The sequence below is a fragment of the Bufo gargarizans genome, chromosome 1 (genome assembly GCF_014858855.1).
Source record: "Bufo gargarizans isolate SCDJY-AF-19 chromosome 1, ASM1485885v1, whole genome shotgun sequence".
NCBI lineage: Eukaryota > Metazoa > Chordata > Amphibia > Anura > Bufonidae > Bufo > Bufo gargarizans.
The window spans coordinates 379,576,730-379,601,869 of NC_058080.1; the positions used below are offsets into that span (position 1 = coordinate 379,576,730).

The following is a 25,140-nucleotide window of genomic DNA, read 5'->3' on the forward strand; positions in this document are numbered from 1 at the left end:
GGAATACAGCACTTCTTTAGTGTCTGAGTAGTATTAATATGGTCACTCTATAGTGCCCCAGTAGTAAGGCCCCATATAATACTCCCTTGTACATATAGTCCCGCTTCATGCTTCTGCATGTGGTCTCAGTTGCCTGCATTTTGGCACAGGTAGTCGTCCTGAAGTCATCCAGCTGCCTGTGTCCTGGCATGATGATGTCATCGCGTCTCCTGAGATCTGGTGCAGGCGGTCCCAATGATTTCATCTCTTTGCGACTGGCTTCACTACCTCAAAGGCTTCAGGCATAGTGGTCTGTGGCCTATGAGAGCTATTTAAGGCAATGCAGGAATCCATTGGCTCTTGTGGAAAGGGATACAGTTATATCTGTGGTGGCCACTATATTCGGAGCCCTGGGGAAAACATCTGGGACCCAAGCCCTGGATGTTTTGGCCTAGGGACGCCCCAAGATCACGCAGCCGACTCCGACACCAGCGCATCAGGCATTGCCAGATGGCCAGTCCTGCCCTGGTGTCATATGCTAGTGCTGCAATGTTTTGATCAGAAAATCCCAATATTACCTCAAATTTGCTTTTAGCTTCTACCTCTCAAATCTCACCCCTAGATGCAACCCCTCTTTGTTTACAACAACCACACATAGAAGTAATCTCATACGATTCGTACAAATCAAACAATTTATTTTATTTATAAAAGTACAGATACAAAAGATAATTTTTTTGTCACGTTATATAGGCACAGAAAGACACAGAAAAGCTATGCAGATATATGGGGACAGGATAAAACATTATAGTTTGGTTGTTGTTTAATATAATATAATTATGAAGACATGAACGGATTTCTTCCGTATACAGTGTGATGTTATTGATCTCTACTGATTTATATTATGACTTTATAATGTAAAGTGATCATATGACTGCATATTCTGAAGACAGTACCCAACATTGCCTTTGTTGTATCTTACATAGTGAATAATTCTGACTCCAGTGTTTAATAGTGCTATAGATTTCCATGTAGTTGTGAGCAGAGTACCCACCTGGACAAGATTTATGTGAATAGGTTGTATAGGAAAATAAATTGATGCTCAGTTTCCCTGTGATGGATTTTGTACACTATGGTAGCAGCATTATATTTTGGCAACTAAAACAACTAATAAAAGCCATAAAATGTTCAGCGGAAAAAGATGTAATTACTGGGACATTATGTTATGGCAGATTTCTATATACTACAGTGTGGATATGGATCTGTATAATGTCTCGATTCTTCGTATTCTTAGATATTTTTTCTGTAAATTTGGGATAGTGTATTGTTTAAGGTATTGTCCCATCTCACACAATGGTCGCTCAGCTCTTTTCGGAACTCCCATAGAAGTGAATGGAGAGTATGCCACGCATGCACAGTGGGCTCTCCTTCACTTTGGGGTCCCCGTTCTAGAGAGAGGTGCCATATCCTAGTGATATGCCAGCAATGTGTGCAATGAGCCATCCCCTTTAATCATTAGCACATAGCTTTCTCTTATTTTTTGACATGTATTTTAAAGAATGTAAACACTTCATAAAATAAGCCATGTCATTGACATACTGTAAATCAGAAGGTAACATTGGTGGGAGTGTGCAGGTTGTCTCCTACAACACAACATGGCCTATATTTCCTCATGTGAGTGCACCTTGATTTTGGTGTAAATTGTGCCAAAATGTAGGGGAATTTGGCACATCTATATTTGGAGAATCTATCTGTCTACCTGACAAGGTATTGGGATTAATAGAAAAGGAGGGTGGTTTCACTGGAAAGGGGCATTGCCAAATAGGCAACATTTTGTGCCAAATTCATGCTACAATTCTTGCATAAAAGTCTTTCAACGTAAGCCAACCAGTAGTTGTGTAGAGTTAGACATAAGTGTCTAGCCATGCACCAAATTCACCATTGAGCCCGAGCCACTGTGATAAATCTGGTGCAGGTCTAGAAAGCCTAAGTTTATCTATAGAATTCATAAATCTGCCCCCGAGTCTTCAGAAACATCTGAGTTTAGGAATGTTAGGTGAGCACCAAACTGGTTCAGATACATTACCAAGCTTGTTCATTCATACTAATGTTATCTTAATGACAATAATATTCATATATATTAATGGCATGGCTAATATAGAAAAATAATAACTTTCTAGTAAGATGTCTTGGACGTGTTTGCATGTTTACAGAAAATGTCATGGTAAAAACTATGAAACATCAATGTGTCACAGCCTCTTGTAATAATTAGGACTCACCTACACATGGAAATTTCAGCTCCCTCTTTTACCAAAAATAGGAAGGGAGAGTGAGGAAGAGAAGCAAATGAAAGATTTGCTTACATATCCCTCCTGGGACCCAATATGGAAGAAGAAACAGCAAAAGAAAAGTCTGTATAAGAAAACTGTAAATTGTAATAATAACCATTGCAGCAATGACAGGTTCTACACCTAAATGTATTTATGTTTTTTTTTTCTTAAAACATTTTTCATGGCATGACTGGACAGCTACTGATTTTCCCTATCTCTGCAGACATCCAATCCAACGTTGACCTAAAATATCATGTAGTAAAGACTGATTGGTAAGGATACACTTCCTAACAAGCACAGTCTTTTATTAATGGCTTTGCCATGTGACTTGTGACAGAAAAGGGGGTTGAAAAGACTGTATATCTTTTACTTATATTAAAGGGGTTGTCCAGGATTTTTCTATTGATGACCTATCCTCAGGATAGGTCATGAATATCAGATTGGGGGGAGGGTTCCGACACCCGTCACCCCCACCGATCAGCTGTTTGAGGAGACGGCGAGCGTAGTGCTCATGTGCCGTCTCCCTTCTCTCTTCCTGTCCGCTGCTGCTGTCTATGGGACCATGCCATCTCCTCAAACAGCTGATCAGCAGGGGTGCTGGCTGTTGGACCCCCACTGATCTGATATTGATGACCTATCTTGAGGATAGATTATCAATAGAAAAAGCCCAGACAACCTCCATAAGCATAGTTTTCAGACATTTAGCTGAAGAGCTGCTTCAAAGCAATTGTTAAATCAATATCATTGGTGGCAATCTGCTAATGCCATCAGTGTCTTTGGTGAGACAAATAATTTAATAAGAAACTGAGTTAATGTAATTATTGGATGCATATGATCCTAAATGTATGCTTTATCAGCATTCACAAGTGTACACTCTCAATAGAAAGCCATAATGTTTTATTTTTTTATTCTCAACACATGTTTTTTCAAAGCTAATAATAAAAGAAAAGCGTACAAGTTGCTGGTATGACAATAAAAATAGATGTTTTTTATAGCTATGTCACATTTTTAACATAATTTTATAACCTGCATCACAGATATGTGCGTAAAAATTTAGCAAATAATGATACAAAAGTTCCAGTTTATCAAATATGTATTCGTATATTTTTTAGCAAATAATCTATACAGTGTAAAAGGTCAAACCCCGGGGCACTAATGTAGACAGTGAAGGAATTTCAGAACATGGAACATGGGGCTGATGTTTCAGTTTATGAAGAGACAATTGGTTGTTATTCCATAGGCCATTGCAAAATGCACTTCCAAGTAAAGTCCCATTGTGAGATGGAGACCAACATTTTAACCTTCCAACCTTTAAATAGACTGAAATCGAGCTAGTCTCCAAATACTATCTATATCTATATGTCTATGTAGGTATTTCTATAGATAAAATTATATAAATACAGTATGTATACATTCAATTAGAGATGAGCGAATTTCATATTTTGAAATTCATTCACACTTCGTTTACTGGTAAAAGGTGAATTGCGTTATATATTCCGTTATGGTAACAGAGACCATAACGCAATTCACCTTTTACCAGTAAACGAATTGCAAACAAATTTTATAACCGGAAATTCGCTCATTTCTAATATCAATCCTTAGAAGTGTCCTTATTAAAATTCTATTGCCTTTGCTTGAACTGCCAGCATTGGTTGCCCTCTAGGGGATATTTCAGATATTGCATGTTTGTTCCTGATAATCAACCCCTTCCTTTGTCATAATCATTCACCATCCTTTTGATATGAAACAGTTTGTTCCTAAGTTGTTTAGTTTCAATCTTCTTGGTTTGGTAATCAGGAGTCTGAAAAAAAAGCAATAGGAAATAAAAAACAGTGTAGTTTCACATGAGAACCCATTGGCCGAGTGATGCCATATCTTTAAACACAGGTAAAAAAGTGTGCAATTACTGCAACCACCGCATACTCTATTTATTTGACTACATGCAGTCATATACAATACTAGCAGAATGACCCCACTGTGTGCAGGTGTATTTAGTTTGCTTCTGTTTTTAAAACATTACATTCACACTGACCCCATAACATTGACAACCACAATGTGTCCCATAACAGTGACATACACAGTGCCCCCCATAACAGTGATATCCACAATGCTCCTATAACTGTGTGATCCACAGTACTCCTATAACAGGGACATCTACAGTGTCCCCCATAACAGTGATATCAACAATGCTCCTATAACTGTGTCATCCACAGTACTATAACAGGGACATCTACAGTGCCCCAATAACAGTGACATACACAGTGCCCCACATACAATGGGCATTACTACTATGAATGGGACACAATGGGCATTATTACTATGAAGAGGGCACAATGAGCATTACTACTGTGAAAGGGGCACAATGGGTATTACTACTGTGAAGGGGGCACAATGGGCATTACTACTATGAAGGGGGCACAATAGGCATTATTACTGTGAAGGGGCACAGAGGGCATTATTACTATGAAGGAGGCACAGAGGGCATAACTACTATGAAGGGGGCACAGAGAACATTACTTCTGTGAAGGGGGTGAGCATAACTGTTATGAGGCACAGAGTGGGAATTATTACTGTGAAGGGGACACAGATAGGGCATTACTGCTGTGAAAGGGGCACAAAGAGGGCATAACTATTGTGAGGGGGTCACACAATGAGGGCATAACTACTGTGAAAGTTGTACAGTGTGGGCATAACTACCGTGAGGGGGCACAGTATGGGCATAACTACCGAAAGGGGGCACATATCTGGGCAAAACTACTGTGAAGGTTGTACAATGAGGGCAATACTACTGTGAGGGGGTACAATTTTTTTTAAAGTATTGGGGAGGGAGGGTGCCAGAGAAAGGACCTGCCCTGGATGCCAAGCACCCTAGGCATGCCTCTGCATGATGGCAAGTTGCAGACAAGTAGCACAAATGTGATTTGTCACACAACTTTTCTTAGACTTGCTGTCGTATGACACATGTCCCCGTGTAGCCCCCGCCTTAGTAGGGCATTGGCCACCACATCCAGGAAAAAGAACAGAGAGAATCGAAAGTCAAGTGTGGTTGCCAGTGTGTGAGACCCTCATGTGGGAATAGATGTGGGTCCCTGAAGTGTGAACTGCACCTTTCAGCCATTTATGGGAATAACCCTTTAAATCAATAAATATGATTTACATACAAACCAGGGAATAATGCAGGTCAAGGAAAATGTTTCTAAAATCCAATTATGAAAACATGATATAAAGTCAGGTTCAAGGTAAACTGGACAGTGCTATGAGATCCAGGAACACTCACTCTTTTGATGTTCTTCAGTCTGTTGTACTCCTCTGCCACTCCCTGTAATCATAAGAATGACACACAATGTAAGGTGGTTACTTTGATGTTATTGATGAGAGGAGGTTAGGGTTAATCATATAGTACCTGGTACTGAGTGGTGCCTTCGGTCAGCCCATCTAGTTGCTTGTTAAGCTGCTGCAGCTGAGTGTTGATATCATCCATTTCTGCACACATTTTCTTGTATCGCTTCAGGTCCGAATCAAACTCTCGCTTATAATCCTGGCGCTGGGAGTCGGAAGTAATTGGCGGATACAAACTATAGAGGGAAAGTATAGATTTTGGTTTATTTAGTAATTCTTGGAGACATACTCTTTATGTTATGAGTACAATTCTAGAGGATCCACTGCAAGGGCTCTTTGAGGCAGAATTGCCACATGGTGTGAATTTTTTTGTTTTGTCACTTGCCTAAAGTGTGAATACATTTTTTTATCTGTTTTGATCCAAATAACTTGTTGTTGCCTTTATACTGCATCCGATAATCCTGTCTACCAGAGTGAGTGCCCACATTTGGTGAAGGATGCATGCAGGTGCAGTTGTATGTCTTACATCAAACCAGCAAGATTACAACTTGTGTTATTTGACAAAATGGAAGCTGTTGTGAAAGCCCTTGTGGAGGCTAAACTGCAACAGCGGGAGGCCAATAAGCAACAGTAGGAAACAAACCAGCTGCTGTTACAACATGTGATGGCTTAACAAGCGGCAGGAGCATCCCAGAGCGTCCATGATTCCCAAAACGCGGTCCGTGCGGCGATCCCTAAGATGACCCCCTCGGATGACGTTGAGACCTATCTGGTGGGGTTTGAGAAGACTACCCCGAGATCAATGGACTGAGGTCGTCGCTTCGTTCCTGGCATCCAGACCCCAACAGGTGTTTTTCGACTTACCAGATGATCAAGTGGCCGATTACACGACAGTAAAGAGTGAGATTCTGGCAAGACTGGGGGTTTATGTGTTGGACCGGGCCCAGCGAGTGCATCAGTGGGAGTTTAACCAGGCTGAACCCGCGAGATCTCAGTATTATGATCTGTTACACCGGTTGCAAAAATGTCTGCAGCCTGATGTGCTTAGTTCCACTGCAATACTGGACTGTCTATTGGCTGATGTATTCTGGAGGGCTTTGCCGTACCCTCTCCATCACTGGATCAGCCAGGTATCTTCTGATAATGCCCTTGAGATGGTCGACCTGGTGGAGCACTATGAGGCTACCAGGACTCTACAGGGGGTTCTTTTGGGAGGGGGGCAGTCAAACCCCGGAAATCTCCACCCCAGACCCAGCGACAGGTCCCAGCAAAACCCGCCCGGGATATACCCCTACAGACCTAGCTCCGATAGTCTGCTGGCAGTGTCAGGAGCCTGGCCACATAAGGGTCGACTGTCCCCATCGGGGCAAACCCATGGATACTAACTATGGCTACCGCCACTCCTTGTATGCCAGGAAGCTGTGTACAACAAGTACCCCAGAGACTATAGACAATAGCCACCTGTGCCAGGTGGAAGTGGGAGACACTCTGGCTGTAGCTCTGCTGGACTCAGGGAGTCTGATGTCCCTGGTAAGAGCTTCCCTGGTGCAGCCCGCTGAGTATACTGGCTGAAAAGTCGGGGTCGGGTGTATCTATGGAAACTTAAAGGACTATCCCACCGCCCTGGTGTCTCTGTCCATGGTGGCTGGCAGGTGGACTCACGAGGTGGCCGTCGCCACCAATTTACATTATGAGGAGAGACTTCCCGGGCTTCCAGACACTGTGGCCTGCTATGAGAGTGACTGATACCCATGAGACGGGGGTAACCCTAGCAGAGTGGCCCGGCTCAGGGGAAGACCAGAACCCTTGGAATCTGAGACTGAAGGGCCAGCGGTAGGGGTAACCGCAACTTTGGTGGAAGAGGGTGAGACAACCCCGCTAACTGTGATGGTGGGAGACGTGGAGGACTTGTCGCCGGGTCCTGAATTGGCAGACCTCAATGTTTCCAGGGATATTTTTGGTTTTGCCCAACGTCGGGACCCAACCCTATCCCGTGCCTGGAACAATGTGTTAATAGTAGATGGTGAACCACAACCACCTGGGGCAGAGTCAGTGTTTCCCCGTTTTTGGTTCATCAAGATATGTTGTATCAGGTAAACCAACTACGGGGTGAGCCCATTGAACAGTTGGTGGTCCCCAAGGCTTATCGCAAGCTTCTGCTAGATCTAGCCCACAAACACGTTCTCGGGGGTCACCTGGGGCTGCAGAAAACTCAGGATCGTATTCTACAGCGGTTTTACTGGCCCAGTATATTTAAAGAAGTGGAAGAGTTTTGAAAGTCTTGCCCGACCTGCCAGATAACTAGCCCCCAGCCACATTTCCGTAGTTCCCTAGTACCTCTCCCAATTATCAAAGTACCGTTTGACCGAATGGCTATGGACCTCATAGGCCCAGTACCGAAGTCCGCCAGAGGGCATCAACACATCTTAGTCATTCTAGACTACGCCACTCGGTACCCGGAGGCGGTGCCACTGTGACATATCTAAGGAGTTAATGGAGATGTTTTCCCGAGTAGAACTACCTAAAGAGGTTCTGACAGACCAAGGGACCCCTTTTATGTCCAAGGTGATGAGGGAACACTGTAAGTTGCTGCACATAAAACAAGTATGAACATCCGTTTACCATCCGCAAACAGACGGTCTGGTAGAACGGTTTAACCAAACATAAAAAAGAATGTTCAAAAAGGTAGTATCTAAAGATGGGAAGGACTGGGACCTCCTTCTGCCCTATCTCATGTTCGAACTGCTATATGGCAGACACCCTAGCGGTCTCTTGGACGTGGCCAAAGATGCGTGGGAACAACTCACTCCACATAAAAGTGTCATTGAGTACATTACCCAGATGCAAGATCGGAGAGAGACAGTGTTGCCTCTTGTTAGGGAGCATATGGACTCAGCTCAGCGACCCCAGAGTTGGGTCTATAATCGGCAGGCTCGGGTCCGGATCTTTAACCCGGGTGATCGGGTTTTGGTTCTGGTGCCGACCATGGACAGTAAGTTCCTGGCTAGGTGGAAGGGGCCCTACAAGGTACTTGAGAAAATTGGAGATGTAAACTACAAGGTACACCAGCCAGGGCAGCGAAAGTCAGAGCAGGTTTACCATGTGAATTTACTCAAACCTTGGAGAGATAGGGAAACCTGTACAGAAGACAGCCGCGGACGAGTTTTCTAGGAGAAGAGGTACCGGCCCCTCTGTCTGATGCAAGAGAGGCAGCTGCCACAGTAAAATAGCTGACAGCCTCTCCTCTAAACAGACTCAGGAGGCCAGGGAGTTCTTTAATCGGAACACGGATGTTTTCTCGGACCTCGCTGGATGCACTTCCATAATCCAGCATGACATTGTCACTGAGCCTCAGGCAAAAGTCCAATTAAAACCATACGGGGTACCCGAGGCTCGGCGGCAAGCCGTATTGGAGGAGGTGCAGCTAATGTTGCAGCTAGACGTCATTGAGAATCAGCCCCCTCAGGAAGCGGAGGAGCGAAACGTGCGTCGGGGTGCGCTCTCTGCCGGACCTGGGTCTAATTTTGTACTACCTCGATTCAACTTTAGGTAATCTGCTGTATTGTTTTTGACATATATATTACTACTCTTGTTGATTCTCCATACTGTGTATAGGCTTAGGGCAGGTGCCGCATTGTTGGCCCCCTCTTTTGGATTTAATGGTGTTGTTGTCACATGTAGTTGTGTCGAGAGGAGGTTATTACATCCATTGGGGGTAGGGTCTTATTGCCTGCATCATGCGGCATATGTCATTTTCCTATGTTCTCCCTTTAATTTAGATCCATATACTCAGGTCTGACGGACGAGCCTGCTTATCGCAGCGCTTGCCTGCACTGCTGCTACTTCATTTTATCATTGTTCATGGTCTGTTGTAATATTTATTACTCAAATAAAATTTGTTATATTTGTACATGGGTGTCTTGTCTAATTGGTGGTATTATAACATATTGGCATACATTAAGTTCATCCTTTGGATGATTTTGTAGGTTGTACAGTGAGAGGTTTGGTCTGTAAAAACAGGTATTTTCCTCCCAGCATGTGCTGCTGGGCTGATTTACAGCCAGGTGAGGTAAAATGCTGGATCAGATTTTAAGTGCCGGTCCGGGTTTTGGCAGCACCTGGCTGTCCTTAAATAGGCAGCGGGGCTCAGAATCCAGGTCTCTGTGTTGAGATCTGGGAGCCTAGATAAAGGCTTGCTACCTGTTAGGCGTGAAAACAGGTTGGTGCTGCTATCAGCAAGGACTCTTTGAGGCAGAATTGCTGCATGGTGTGACTAACCATCAACACCACAAGTTGACTTTTTGTTTGAATATGACTGTTTGTTTTGTCACTTGCCTAAAGTGTGAATAAAACACTAAACTGTTTTGATCCAAAGAACTTGTTGTTGCCTCTCTCTGCCTGCGTCTGCTAATCCTGTCTACCAGAGCGAGTCCCCATAATACATTTGAATAGACAACAGCAATTCATATTTACGCTGTCACAAAATCCTCCAAACACCAATCAGGCAGCATTGGACTGGACCACAATAGTCCCATAGTATCTTCCGGTGGGCCCAGGCTCTGACACCATAGTGGGCACCAAAGGCCCAGAGTTAAAAATAATAATAAATAAAATAAACATTTGGATTTGCCTTTTGGAAATCAGTAAATTGCCACTAGGGTCTATTTCTTTGAGGATATGAGGATTGGGCGAGAGAACATTTGTATGGTGGGCCCAGCAAACCCCAGTCCGTCCCTAGTTACTGGCCAAAGAGAGAACAGCTCCATCTGTCTAGTTGTGTATTTTCAGCAGTCAGGTTTGAGGTTCGAGCCTTGCCTAAGTGCTACTATTATGGCTTCCTCATGTACTTACCTGTCCCATTCCTCCAGATCTCTTTCATCCCCAGACTCAACTGCTGTTGTGTAATCTGTTTCATACTGGGATTCATCCAACTCTGGATTTCTTCTCCATCGTCGACCCCTGCGGGCTGGTGTCCTTCCCCTGCTCTGGTCCTGTGTCTCTCTAACTGATGCAGGTGGGCTGTCACAACACAGAATCACATTCATGTAATAGAATTATTACTAGTTAATTATAACAGATTTTTTGGGGAGCATTTTATAGGTGTTTTTCTCCATGTAACATGTTTTACCACAGAGCTTTTTTTAATGGCATATTGTGTATGCATTACATTATTTTTTTTATAGGAAAGTTGTTATGGTGGCACTCCGGGCCTGCAGCCATCCCGCTGTCCAGGATCAAGCATTGGTACCACATCTCTCACCCTCCTTCTGCGACTCATGCCACCGGGGTCCCAAGGCTCCTCTCCAGCTCCCACATGTGTCCTGCTGGTATATCTTCTCCTTCTTTCCCTAGGGCACTCTGATTTGTTCCAGCATATGGCTATTTATCTGTGGGTTTATAAGGAACTTTCCCTTGGCGTAAGGTACCTGAGCTTTAGGTTTCCTAGTTGGTAGCACCCAGTAAAGCTGTGCTGTTCTGTTTGTCTACCTGTGTACAGACCTCTGCCTATTTACTGACTCTGACTCTTTGCTGCCAGTCCTGGCTTTAGCGTGTTTAACATATTGACCCTTTTCTGCCTGCCCTGACATCGGACTTGTTTCATGGATTTGAATGTACACTGCTAGCCCTGACCACTGCCTGTTTCCTCACTACAAATATTGCCTGACCCTTCTCAGTGCCTTGCACCAGTATCTCTGACCCCGTGGGTCAGTCACTAACTATACCAGGACTATTACAAGAGGTAGCAGCCTGGTAGTTCCCCTGAAGTGAAGGCGAGATCCCTGTATGGGGTTTAAAAGGTGAACACCATTGACTGCCAGGATAATGCCCTCAAGACTAGCCCTAAGTCAAACTAGTTAGTTGGCTTAGTGGTTCCACACCCACTGCCTATAACAAAAGTATGTACCTCATAATAATGTCACTTCCTCTGCAGAGATGTATGGGGAAAATACATTGGTGCATAAAATCACCATGCAAAAACGCCATTAAAATACACAACATGCACTGCAGTAGTGTTTTTTCAAGCAAGTCAAATTGAGGTCTATGAAATGAAATAAAACCGTCAGGCAATGAAGGAAAAAAATGCCAAGCCCAGAGTATGCTGCAGTTTCAAAAACAAGTCATTGACCTAAAAAAAGCACCTCAAGGGGGAAAAACACACTTGAATGAGTATGAGTGCTGCTTTTACATTTTACTGAGACTTACATGTTACATCTGAAGCTGGTGTTTTTTGCCTAAAAATTGCTGCTAGAACTCCAATCAAAAGGATGCATAAAAAACTCAGAAACCCCTAAAAAATGCCCAATGAAAACCTGTGTCATACCAGCCTAAAAGTTACTAATTACAGTCAGGTCCATAAATTTTGGGACATCGACACAATTCTAACATTTTTGGCTCTATACACCACCACAATGGATTTGAAATGAAACGAACAAGATGTGCTTTACCTGCAGACTGTCAGCTTTAATTTGAGGGTATTTACATCCAAATCAGGTGAACGGTGTAGGAATTACAACAGTTTGCATATGTGCCTCCCACTTGTTAAGGGACCAAAAGTAATGGGACATAATAATAATAATAATCATAAATCAAATTTCACTTTTTTATAATTGGTTGCAAATCCTTTGCAGTCATTTGCAGCCTGAAATCTGGAATGCATAGACATCACCAGACGCTGGGTTTCATCCCTGGTGATGCTCTGCCAGGCCTCTACTGCAACTGTCTTCGGTTCCTGTTTGTTCTTGGGGCATTTTCCCTTAAGTTTTGTCTTCAGCAAGTGAAATGCATGCTCAATCGGATTCAGGTCAGGTGATTGACTTGGCATTGCATAACATTCCACTTCTTTCCCTTAACCCCTTAAGGACATAGGGCGTACAGGTACGCCCTTGTGCCCTGGTACTTAAGGACACAGGGCGTACATGTACGCCCTGTGTATTTCTGATCACTGCCGTGCGGCTGGCAGTGATCGGAACCCGGTGCCTGCTCAAATCATTGAGCAGGCACCTAGGCTAAATGCGCGGGGGGGGGGGGGGTCCCGTGACCCCCCCATGTCGGCGATTGCGGCAAACCGCAGGTCAATTCAGACATTGCTGGCACCCTGGTATAAACGGCTGACATCTGTGCTGCAATGTCAGCCGTTTAACCCTTTCCATACCGCGGTCCGTACGGACCGCTGTATGGAAAAGGTTAACAGCGCAGGGAGCTCCCTCCCTCTCCCATCTGGGGGCTGCTGTGCCTTTGCAGCCCCCCGAATGGAGAGGGAGAGAGCTCCCAGGCAGCCCCCCATAGCCCCGTCCTTACCCTTCCCCGTCTGCGCAGTTCTGACCACTACTGAGCAGACGGGGAAGGTTCCCATGGCAACAGGACGCCTTCTCAGGCGTCCTGCTGTCCATGGTGCTGAACAGATCTGTGCTAAAAGGCATAGATCTGTTCAGACAAAGTGTAAAATACAGTACAGTACAATATATATTGTTCTGTACTGTATTATACAGACATCAGACCCACTGGATCTTCAAGAACCAAGTGGGTCTGGGTCAAAAAGAAAGTGAAAAAAAGTGAAAATAAAGTAAAAATCAAAAAACACATTTATCACTGATTAAAAATTTAATTCCCTACACATATTTGGTATCGCCGCGTCCGTAATGACCTGATCTATAAAACGTTCATGTTACTTTACCCAAACGGTGAACGCCATAAAAAATAAAAATAAAAAAACTATGATGAAATTGAAATTTTGCCCACCTTACTTCCCAAAAAAGGTAATAAAAGTGATCAAAACAGTTGTATGTACGCCAAAATTGTAACAATCAAACCGTCATCTCATCCAGCAAAAATCATACCCTACCCAAGATAATCGCCCCAAAACTGAAAAAAACTATGGCTCTTAGACTATGGAAACACTAAAACTTGATTTTCTTTGTTTCAAAAATGAAATCATTGTGTAAAACTTACATAAATAAAAAGTATACATATTAGGTATCGCCGCGTCCCTATCGACCGGCTCTATAAAAATATCACATGACCTAACCCCTCAGGTGACCACCGTAAAAAAAAAAAAATTCAATTTTTTGTCATCTTACGTCACAAAAAGTGTAATAGCAAGCGATAAAAAAGTCATATGCACCCCAAAATAGTGCCAATAAAACCGTAATCTCATCCCGCAAAAAATGAGACCCTAAGATAATCGCCCAAAAACTGAAAAAAACTATGGCTCTTAGACTATGGAGACACTAAAACTTTTTTTTGTTTTAAAAATTAATTCATTGTGTAAAACTTACATAAATAAAAAAAATTGTATACATATTAGGTATCGCTGCGTCCGTGACAACCTGCTCTATAAAATTACCACATGATCTAACCTGTCAGATGAATGTTGTAAATAACAAAAAAAAAACGGTGCCAAAAAAACCATTTCTTGTTACCTTGCCGCACAAAAAGTGTAATATAGAGCAACCAAAAATCATATGTACCCTAAACTAGTACCAACAAAACTGCCACCCTATCCCATAGTTTCTAAAATGGGGTCACTTTTTGGGAGTTTCTACTCTAGGGGCGCTTTAGGCGGGCTTCAAATGGGACATGGTGTCAAAAAAAACAGTCCAGCAAAATCTGCCTTCCAAAAACCGTATGGCATTCCTTTCCTTCTGCGCCCTGCCGTGTGCCCATACAGCAGTTAACGACCACATATGGGAGTTTCTGTAAACTACAGAATCAGGGCCATAAATAATGAGTTTTGTTTGGCTGTTAATCCTTGCTTTGTAACCGGAAAAAAAATATTAAAATGGAAAATCTGCCCAAAAAGTGAAATTTTTAAATTGTATCTCTATTTTCCATTAAATCTTGTGCAACACCTAAAGGGTTAACGAAGTTTGCAAAATCAGTTTTGAATACCTTGAGGGGTGTAGTTTCTTAGATGGAGTCACTTTTATGGAGTTTCTACTCTAGGGTTGCATCAGGGGGCTTCAAATGGGACATGGTATCAAAAAAACCAGTCCAGCAAAACCTGCCTTCCAAAAACCATATGGCGCACCTTTCATTCTACGCCCTGCTGTGTGGCCGTACAGTAGTTTACGGCCATGTCTGGGGTGTTTCTGTAAACGGCAGAGTCAGGGCAATAAAGATACAGTCTTGTTTGGCTGTTAACCCTTGCTTTGTTAGCGGAAAAAATTGTTAAAATGGAAAATTAGGCAAAAAAATGAAATTCACAAATTTCATCCCCATTTGCCAATTTGTAAAATCAGTTTTAAATACCTTGAGGGGTGTAGTTTATAGAATGGGGTCATTTTTGGGTGGTTTCTATTATGTAAGCCTCGCAAAGTGACTTCAGAGCTGTAGTGGTCCCTAAAAATTGGATTTTTGTAAATTTCTGAAAAATTTAAAGATTTGCTTCTAAACTTCTAAGCCTTGTAACATCCCCAAAAAATAAAATATAATTCCCAAATAATTTAAACATGAAGTAGACATATGGGGAATGTAAAGTCATCACAATTTTTAGGGGTATTACTATGTATTACAGAAGTAGAGAAACTGAAACTTTGAAATTTGCTAATTTTTCCAAATGTTTGTTAAATTAGGTATTTTTTGGTGCAAAAAAAATAATTTTTTTGACTTCATTTTACCAGTGTCATGAAGTACAATATGTGACGAAAAAACAATCTCAGAACGGCCTGGATAAGTCAAAGCGTTTTAAAGTTATCAGCACTTAAAGTGACACTGGTCAGATTTGCAAAAAATGGCCTGGTCCTAAGGTGTAATAAGGCTGTGTCCTTAAGGGGTTAAAAAACTCTTTGGTTGCTTTTGCAGTATGCTTTGGGTCAGTGTCTATCTGCACTGTGAAGCGCTGTCCAATGAGTTCTGAAGCATTTGGCTGAATATGAGCAGATAATATTGCCCAAAACACTTAAGAATTCACCCTGCTGCTTTTGTCAGCAGTCACATCATCAATAAATACAAGAGAACCAGTTCCATTGGCAGCCATACATGCCCATGCCATGATGAGGTGGTATGCTTAGGATCATGAGCAGTTCCTTTCCTTCTCCATACTCTTCTCTTCCCATCACTCTGGTACAAGTTGATCTTGGTCTCATCTGTCCATAGGATGTTGTTCCAGAACTGTGAAGGCTTTTTTAGATGTTGTTTGGCAAACTCTAATCCGGCCTTTCCTGTTTTTGAGGCTCACCAACGGTTTACATCTTGTGGTGAACCCTCTGTATTCACTCTGGTGAAGTCTTCTCTTGATTGTTGACTTTGACACACATACACCTACCTCCTGGAGAGTGTTCTTGATCTGGCCAACTGTTGTGAAGGGTGTTTTCTTCACCAGGGAAATAATTATTTGGTCATCCACCACAGTTGTTTTCCATGGTCTTCCGGGTCTTTTGGTGTTGCTGAGCTCACCAGTGCCTTTCTTCTTTTTAAGAATGTTCCAAACAGTTGTTTTGGCCATGCCTAATGTTTTTGCTATCTCTCTGATGGGTTTGTTATGTTTTTTTTTCAGCCTAATGATGGCTTGCTTCACTGATAGTGACAGCTTTTTGGATCTCATCTTGAGCGTTGACAGCAACAGATTCCAAATGCAAATAGCACACTTGAAATGAATTCATGGACCTTTCATCTGCTCATTGTAATTGGGATAATGAGGGAATAACACACACCTGTCCATAGAACAGCTGAGAAGCCAATTGTCCCATTACTTTTGGGCCCCTAACAAGTGGGAGGCACATATGCAAACTGTTGTAATTCCTACACCGTTCACCTGATTTGGATGTAAATACCCTCAAATTAAAGCTGACAGTCTGCAGTTAAAGCACATCTTCTGTGTTTCATTTCAAATCCATTGTGTCAATTCCAATGTTTTGTCAATGTCCCAATATTTATGGACCTGACTGTATATGACTTATCTTAGAAATTTCAAAACTGTTAGGGTAGGTGTAAAAACAGGTAATAAACCTGGCACTTGCCTTGTAGCAATGCTAACGAATACAAGGCAAGTGCCAGGTTTATTACCTGTTTTTACATGCTGTGGAGTATAAAATCCCCACGGCAGGTCAATTTCCATACGTAAAAAATACGTACTCTGTACGTGAGATTTTGCTAATCTCATTAACTTTGCTGCTAATGTATTACACTGAGACTTTTCTGCATTAAACTCTGTGAAGAAAAACAGCTCAGTGGTGCCGGACTATTTTTGTGCTGGACTTAGGAGAAGAAGCACATCAGAGCCCATGTGTTCTTATGTGTTTTTTTTTTTTAGAGCATTGCCTTCATGTATTTCTTCCAAATATCAGGACAGTTATTGATCTCTGTTGATTGAGTGTATTGAGAGCAGATAGTAGAGGTGATACATTAATGGAATATAGATCTCATGATTTCTTGAACTCATTTGCTCATGGAAACCTTTCTCTGGTACAAGTATGGTGTAAGAAATAGCACTGAGTTGTTAGGCTAGGTTCACAAAGTTTTTTGGACGACCATTTGAAGCAGATCTGCCTACACGATTTTCAGCAAAAGCCAAAAGTGGATCCACCATGAAAAAGAAGTATAAATCTTTTTTTTATATTTCTGAATCCTTTCGAATCCACTTCTGGCTGTGGCTGAAAATCCTGCAGGCAGATCTGCTTCAAAACCTCGTACAAAAAACTCCATGTGAGTCTAGCCTTATTCTTAGCTTCTGTTCCTTCTGCTCCTGTGCTTCACCATTGACCACATATTTTTGACCCAGCCTACGTTGTCTACTCCTGTGCCTCCATAGTACTAACTAAGGGTATGCTCACATGGCTAAAGTCCAAGGCAGGAAACTCAATAGCTGATCAGTAGCAGAATTGGTATCTGAAAACAGGTAGTTTTTGGTGACAGATTTGTTTTTGATTGAAGTTTTATTGCATTGAAGTCAATAGGAAACCACTTTACTCTGAAGTCAATAGGAAACCGTGCATGGAGTTTCAATGTGGATTCAGCACTGGAAAATTCCTGTTTTCCACTCCTGAATCAGTGGCAGATTTTAGCCGTGTGAACATACTGTCAGACCTTCTGTTGCTGACTTTCTGCATGGATCTTGTATTCTCTTCTGCGCATCCATTACTATGGGCCACTAATACAGGTAGTAAAGCATGACAATAAAACATCTTGCCTAAGTAAGGTGAGCATTGTCAAGACCAGACATTTGTCAGTATTTTTGTCAGGGCCAAACATATTGTATAACATCCATGCAAAATATGAAAATAATTAACTTATAGCTTAATTATGCAACACACCATATTGTGTGTACTATTATTAAAAGTTATGTACTAGAGCGTTTTAGAGATGTTCATTTTAAATGCCCAAAATCCAAGGCAAGGATTACACGTTTGATACACACCTACTGGTAAGGGGACTGTTAACTCCTTGTTCAAACTCTTCTCTAGGTGGTTTGTAGATGCTATTATTACTCAGTGCCTTCATAGGGCTCTGTGATTTCTCAGAGTAAATGATGGTAGCAGTTTCATCAGGAGGACCACCTGGAACACTTTTTACCTGTAGAGAGATGGTACAGTAACTAAAGATATTCCATTTAGACAGCCTATGATCAACATTTAACAAAGAAAAATGACTTGCTGTCTATATTTGAGCCCTTAGTTTTAACGCCTAAGGATGCTGCCTAGTTTGGTATTTAAAGGGGTTATCCGAGTTATGGGAAAAAAGTAAGTTATAAAAAAAACTGTCACATGATCATCTCCTAGCTCACACAGGCAGATCTTCCTGTCACATTGCAGATACAGCTACAGCTCAGGTATGGCTACAGCTCAGATACAGCTACAGCTCTGATATTGCTACAGCTCTGATACAGCTACAGCTCAGACACAGCTACAGCTCTATCTATAAGATGGACATATATCTGTATCTAAGCTATAGCTGTATCTAAGCTATAGCTGTATCTAAGCTATATCTATATTATTCAGATATAGATTCAATATGGATATAACTTAGATAACGATATATCTTGGATGCAGATATAGCTTAGATACCGCTATAGCTTAGATACAGCTACAGCTCAGGTACAGCTCAGATACAGCTACAGCTCTATCTATAAGATGGACATAAATCTGTATCTATAGAAAAGAACTGATTGGCACTCAAAATATATGGAATCACTTGTGTAGATACAAATATATGATTTATTACGATATAAAAACCTTAAGATTCCTAAAAAAGCAACCGGGAATGAGCAACAGAGAACCTAGCACCGATTCAAGCAAGCAACGAGAAGACTTGATCCTAAGACAGGAGGGGGTAAAGTAACCACCGACACAGTCGGCATATCTACTTACATACTTGCTAACCCCTAATACCTGTGTAGCTTCATTAACGGTGTGTAAGTCTCTCTTTAATCACGGATTGCTACAATCATATGTGGAAACTACTAACTTGAATAACACTCTAAGAGTTCAAAACATTTGAGGACGTTTACTCTTAGTCCTATTCACCAAGAAATATTTATCTATGGTACCATAGTGATATCTTGTGGTGATAATTCATCACTACACCATATATTGCTTTTTGCTGCTTTCTTCACTACTATTAACAAACTTTTAACAATTTTTAACTACGTTTAGGGATTTTAGTATACACTGTATTGCTTTTTTAGGAATCTTAAGGTTTTTATATCGTAATAAATCATATATTTGTATCTACACAAGTGATTCCATATATTTTGAGTGCCAATCAGTTCTTTTCTACAAATTATCAATTGCCAGACAATGAGGGTGTGTCTACTGAAGTGAGCACCATCATTGTGTCTAGTTGCAGTAGAGCTACTAAATTACAGATACTTTCTTACTATATATCTGTATCTAAGTTATAGTGGTATCTAAGTTATAGCTGTATCTAAGCTATAGCTGTATCTAAGCGATATCTATATTATTCAGATATAGCTTTAATATGGATATAGCTTAGATAAAGATATATCTTGGATGCAGATATAGCTTAGGTATAGCTTTATCTATATGATGGACAATTATTTCCTTTTTTTCCCCAGGGGGTGGTATTAACAGTGTAATGGGGACTCGTTGAGGGGGCCAAGGCTGTAATAACAATCCCCAGACGCGGGGGAGAAATTCGGGCCCGCCATATTCTTTTACATTATGAAGAACTTTGACCCATGACACATCCATCAGGTGGTACAGGACAGCCAATTGAGACATTTCAGCACATGGACATTATGAATAAACCTGATCTGGCCGCCATTTTACATTCAGTGTTTTGCCAGTGTAGGGAGAGGTTGCTGTGTGGAGCAGGGACAGGCTGTTAGGGACACCAAAGGCTAGCTACTAGGGCCACAAAAGTCATTTTAAGGACCAGTATAGGTGTGCTATCTATATGTGTGATACACAGAGGGGTGTGATATACTTATAATATACTTTTATAATGAGTCAAAAACACATAGCTAGATCTATATAGTGATCACCTGGAAGTCAGGGGCCTAGGGGCTAGGGGCTTACTAGGGCCATTTTTATATAGGGTAAGGTTCCGGAAGGGGTCGCTCTTATCAGGGCGGGTGGTCTGTGGTTAGGCTATCAGGGCCAGAATAGCACCCCCCTGTAGGGCAATATCAGGGACAGTTCTTTGCCCAACCTGTCCTTCAATACCACATCATCATGTAGCCCAGGGATAGATGGTTTTTGCTTTCTCTCCGGGAGTCATGGATGTGCACTGGTACCCCCCGGATTGTGGTAGGACATATGGTTTCTAATTTGGTGCCGCTGATCATTTGTTATTGCCTACCACATCTATGCTTTTTGCTTAAAGGGGTTCTGCACTTTGTTTTAACTGATGATCTATCCTCTGGATAGATCATCAGCATCTGATCGGCAGGGGTCCGACACCCGGGACCCCCGCCGATCAGCTGTTTGAGAAGGCAGCGGCGCTCCAGCAGCGCCGCGGCCTTCTCGCTGTTTACCGCTGGCCTAGTGACGTCACGACTAGTATCAACTAGCGTGGGCGGGGCTAAGCTCTGTTCACTTGAATGGAGATTAGCCCCGCCCACGCCAGTTGCTTCCTTCTCAAACAGCTGATCGGCGGGGGTCCTAGGTGTCGGACCCCCGCAGATCAGATGCTGATGATCTATGCAGAGGATAGATCATCAGTTAAAACAAAGTGCAGAACCCCTTTAACTTTAATAATTTAATTTATTTTCATTTTGAGGGATATCTTTTCCATCCACACGTCCGCAAAATGGCTCCGCATCCGTTCCGCAGACCCATTCATGCTCAATGGGGCCGGAATGTGCTGTCCGCATCCGCGGATCCGCACTTCCGCATCTGTGTTTCCGTTTTCGCAAAAATATAGAACATATCCTATTCTTGTTCGCAATTGCAGACGAGATTAGGCATTTTCTATTATAGTGCCGGCGATGTGCGGTCCACATATTGCGGAATGCACATTGCCGGTGTCCGTGTTTTGCGTATCCGCAAAACACTTACGGACGTGTGAATGGACCCTCATAGTAAAATTATTAAAGGTTTACGTTTTATCTTTATGTATATTCTAATGGATTGCCTTCCTTGTACAATGTTATAATGTACTTTCTATGTTAGAAAGTATATTATAGTGCATTTGTATTGTGCGGCAGTTGTGTGCGGTTCTGCTGCAATACTGCAGGTATATAAAGGGACAAGTGTTATTGGAACAAATAATTTCTACTGGTGTGTAGGGATGAGCGAACTCGAACTGTATAGTTCGGGTTCGTACCGAATTTTGGGGTGTCCGTGACACGGACCCGAACCCGGACATTTTCGTAAAAGTCCGGGTTCGGGTTCGGTGTTCGTCGCTTTCTTGGCGCTTTTGTGACGCTTTCTTGGCGCTTTTTGAAAGGCTGCAAAGCAGCCAATCAACAAGCGTCATACTACTTGCCCCAAGAGGCCATCACAGCCATGCCTACTATTGGCATGGCTGTGATTGGCCAGAGCACCATGTGACCCAGCCTCTATTTAAGCTGGAGTCACATAGCGCCGCCCGTCACTCTGCTCTGATTAGCGTAGGGAGAGGTTGCGGCTGCGACAGTAGGGCGAGATTAGGCAGATTAACTCCTCCAAAGGACTTGATTAACTGATCGATCTGCAGCTGTGGATCATTGAGCTGCTGATCCTCAATTGCTCACTGTTTTTAGGCTGCACAGACCGTTTGTCAGTCTCATTTTTCTGGGGTGATCGGCGGCCATTTTGTGTCTTGTGGTGCGCCAGCACAAGCTGCGACCAAGTGCATTTAACCCTCAATGGTGTGGTTGTTTTTTGGCTAAAGCCTACATCAGGGTGAAGCTGTCACACCAAGTGCATTTAACCAGCAATAGTCTGTTCATTTTTTGGCCATATACAAAATCAGGGGCAAGCTGCGCCTGTCACCAAGTGCATTTAACCCTCAATGGTGTGGTTGTTTTTTGGCTAAAGCCTACATCAGGGTGAAGCTGTCACACCAAGTGCATTTAACCAGCAATAGTCTGTTCATTTTTTGGCCATATACAAAATCAGGGGCAAGCTGCGCCTGTCACCAAGTGCATTTAACCCTCAATGGTGTGGTTGTTTTTTGGCTAAAGCCTACATCAGGGTGAAGCTGTCACACCAAGTGCATTTAACCAGCAATAGTCTGTTCATTTTTTGGCCATATACAAAATCAGGGGCAAGCTGCGCCTGTCACCAAGTGCATTTAACCCTCAATGGTGTGGTTGTTTTTTGGCTAAAGCCTACATCAGGGTGAAGCTGTCACACCAAGTGCATTTAACCAGCAATAGTCTGTTCATTTTTTGGCCATATCCCAGTCTAATTCTGTCACTAAATCCATACCGGTCACCCAGCGCCTAAATACTAGGCCTCAAATTTATATCCAGCTAAATCTGTCCCTAGTGCTGTAGCTGGGCGAGTTATTTAGTGTCCGTTCAAGCACATTTCTTGTTCTGGGTTGAAATACAATTCCCAATTTAGCAATTTCATAATTTAGTGGTTCCTGCTATATCAGAGCTCTTTGAAATCTATCCCAAAAAGGGTATATAATATTGAAGGTGCACATAGGGTCATTCAGAGTAACTTCACACACACCCGCTACTGTGTATTTCCAAGTCTAATTCTGTCACTAAATCCATACCGGTGACCCAGCGCCTAAATACTAGGCCTCAAATTTAATTCCCTCTAAATCTCTCGTTACCCACCGGTGTACTGTTGTTGCTGGGCAAGATATTTAGTGTCCGTCAAAGCACATTTTTTGTTCTGGGTTGAAGTACAATTCCCAATTTAGCAATTTCATAATTTAGTGGTTTCTGCTATATCAGAGCTATTTGAAATCTATCCCTAAAAGGGTATATAATATTGAAGGTGCACATAGGGTCATTCAGAATAACTTCACACACACGCTTCTGTGCATTTCCAAGTCTAATTCTGTCACTAAATCCATACCGGTGACCCAGCGCCTAAATACTAGGCCTCAAATTTAAATCCCTCTAAATCTCTCGTTACCCACCACTGTACTGTTGTTGCTGGGCAAGATATTTAGTGTCCGTCAAAGCACATTTTTTGTTCTGGGTTGAAGTACAATTCCCAATTTAGCAATTTCATAATTTAGTGGTTTCTGCTATATCAGAGCTATTTGAAATCTATCCCTAAAAGGGTATATAATATTGAAGGTGCACATAGGGTCATTCAGAATAACTTCACACACACGCTTCTGTGCATTTCCAAGTCTAATTCTGTCACTAAATCCATACCGGTGACCCAGCGCCTAAATACTAGGCCTCAAATTTAAATCCCTCTAAATCTCTCGTTACCCACCGCTGTACTGTTGTTGCTGGGCAAGATATTTAGTGTCCGTCAAAGCACATTTTTTGTTCTGGGTTGAAGTACAATTCCCAATTTAGCAATTTCATAATTTAGTGGTTTCTGCTATATCAGAGCTATTTGAAATCTATCCCTAAAAGGGTATATAATATTGAAGGTGCACATAGGGTCATTCAGAATAACTTCACACACACGCTTCTGTGCATTTCCAAGTCTAATTCTGTCACTAAATCCATACCGGTGACCCAGCGCCTAAATACTAGGCCTCAAATTTAATTCCCTCTAAATCTCTCGTTACCCACCGGTGTACTGTTGTTGCTGGGCAAGATATTTAGTGTCCGTCAAAGCACATTTTTTGTTCTGGGTTGAAGTACAATTCCCAATTTAGCAATTTCATAATTTAGTGGTTTCTGCTATATCAGAGCTATTTGAAATCTATCCCTAAAAGGGTATATAATATTGAAGGTGCACATAGGGTCATTCAGAATAACTTCACACACACGCTTCTGTGCATTTCCAAGTCTAATTCTGTCACTAAATCCATACCGGTGACCCAGCGCCTAAATACTAGGCCTCAAATTTAAATCCCTCTAAATCTCTCGTTACCCACCACTGTACTGTTGTTGCTGGGCAAGATATTTAGTGTCCGTCAAAGCACATTTTTTGTTCTGGGTTGAAGTACAATTCCCAATTTAGCAATTTCATAATTTAGTGGTTTCTGCTATATCAGAGCTATTTGAAATCTATCCCTAAAAGGGTATATAATATTGAAGGTGCACATAGGGTCATTCAGAATAACTTCACACACACGCTTCTGTGCATTTCCAAGTCTAATTCTGTCACTAAATCCATACCGGTGACCCAGCGCCTAAATACTAGGCCTCAAATTTAAATCCCTCTAAATCTCTCGTTACCCACCGCTGTACTGTTGTTGCTGGGCAAGATATTTAGTGTCCGTCAAAGCACATTTTTTGTTCTGGGTTGAAGTACAATTCCCAATTTAGCAATTTCATAATTTAGTGGTTTCTGCTATATCAGAGCTATTTGAAATCTATCCCTAAAAGGGTATATAATATTGAAGGTGCACATAGGGTCATTCAGAATAACTTCACACACACGCTTCTGTGCATTTCCAAGTCTAATTCTGTCACTAAATCCATACCGGTGACCCAGCGCCTAAATACTAGGCCTCAAATTTAATTCCCTCTAAATCTCTCGTTACCCACCGGTGTACTGTTGTTGCTGGGCAAGATATTTAGTGTCCGTCAAAGCACATTTTTTGTTCTGGGTTGAAGTACAATTCCCAATTTAGCAATTTCATAATTTAGTGGTTTCTGCTATATCAGAGCTATTTGAAATCTATCCCTAAAAGGGTATATAATATTGAAGGTGCACATAGGGTCATTCAGAATAACTTCACACACACGCTTCTGTGCATTTCCAAGTCTAATTCTGTCACTAAATCCATACCGGTGACCCAGCGCCTAAATACTAGGCCTCAAATTTATATCCCGCTGAATTTGAATACAATACATTGGGCCAAATAATATATTTGTTGTTGTGGTGAACCATAACAATGAGAAAAACATCTAGTAAGGGACGCGGACGTGGACATGGTCGTGGTGGTGTTAGTGGACCCTCTGGTGCTGGGAGAGGACGTGGCCGTTCTGCCACATCCACACGTCCTAGTGTACCAACTA

General features: G+C 42.2%; 1 protein-coding gene across 2 annotated transcripts in view; it reads right to left on the reverse strand.

Moving 5' to 3' along the window:
* Positions 1-652: 652 nt before the first annotated feature.
* Positions 653-25,140, reverse strand: part of LOC122931209 (occludin-like) — a 54,062-nt gene continuing 29,574 nt past the window's right edge. For both annotated transcript variants that reach the window (XM_044285238.1, XM_044285247.1), the window contains exons 4-8: positions 18,001-18,155; positions 10,497-10,664; positions 5,710-5,881; positions 5,584-5,625; positions 653-4,107 (exon numbers count right to left, since the gene is read on the reverse strand). In XM_044285238.1, the coding sequence (XP_044141173.1) occupies positions 4,006-4,107; positions 5,584-5,625; positions 5,710-5,881; positions 10,497-10,664; positions 18,001-18,155 (639 nt within the window). In that variant the 3' untranslated portion in view covers positions 653-4,005. The remainder of the gene's footprint in view (positions 4,108-5,583; positions 5,626-5,709; positions 5,882-10,496; positions 10,665-18,000; positions 18,156-25,140) is intronic.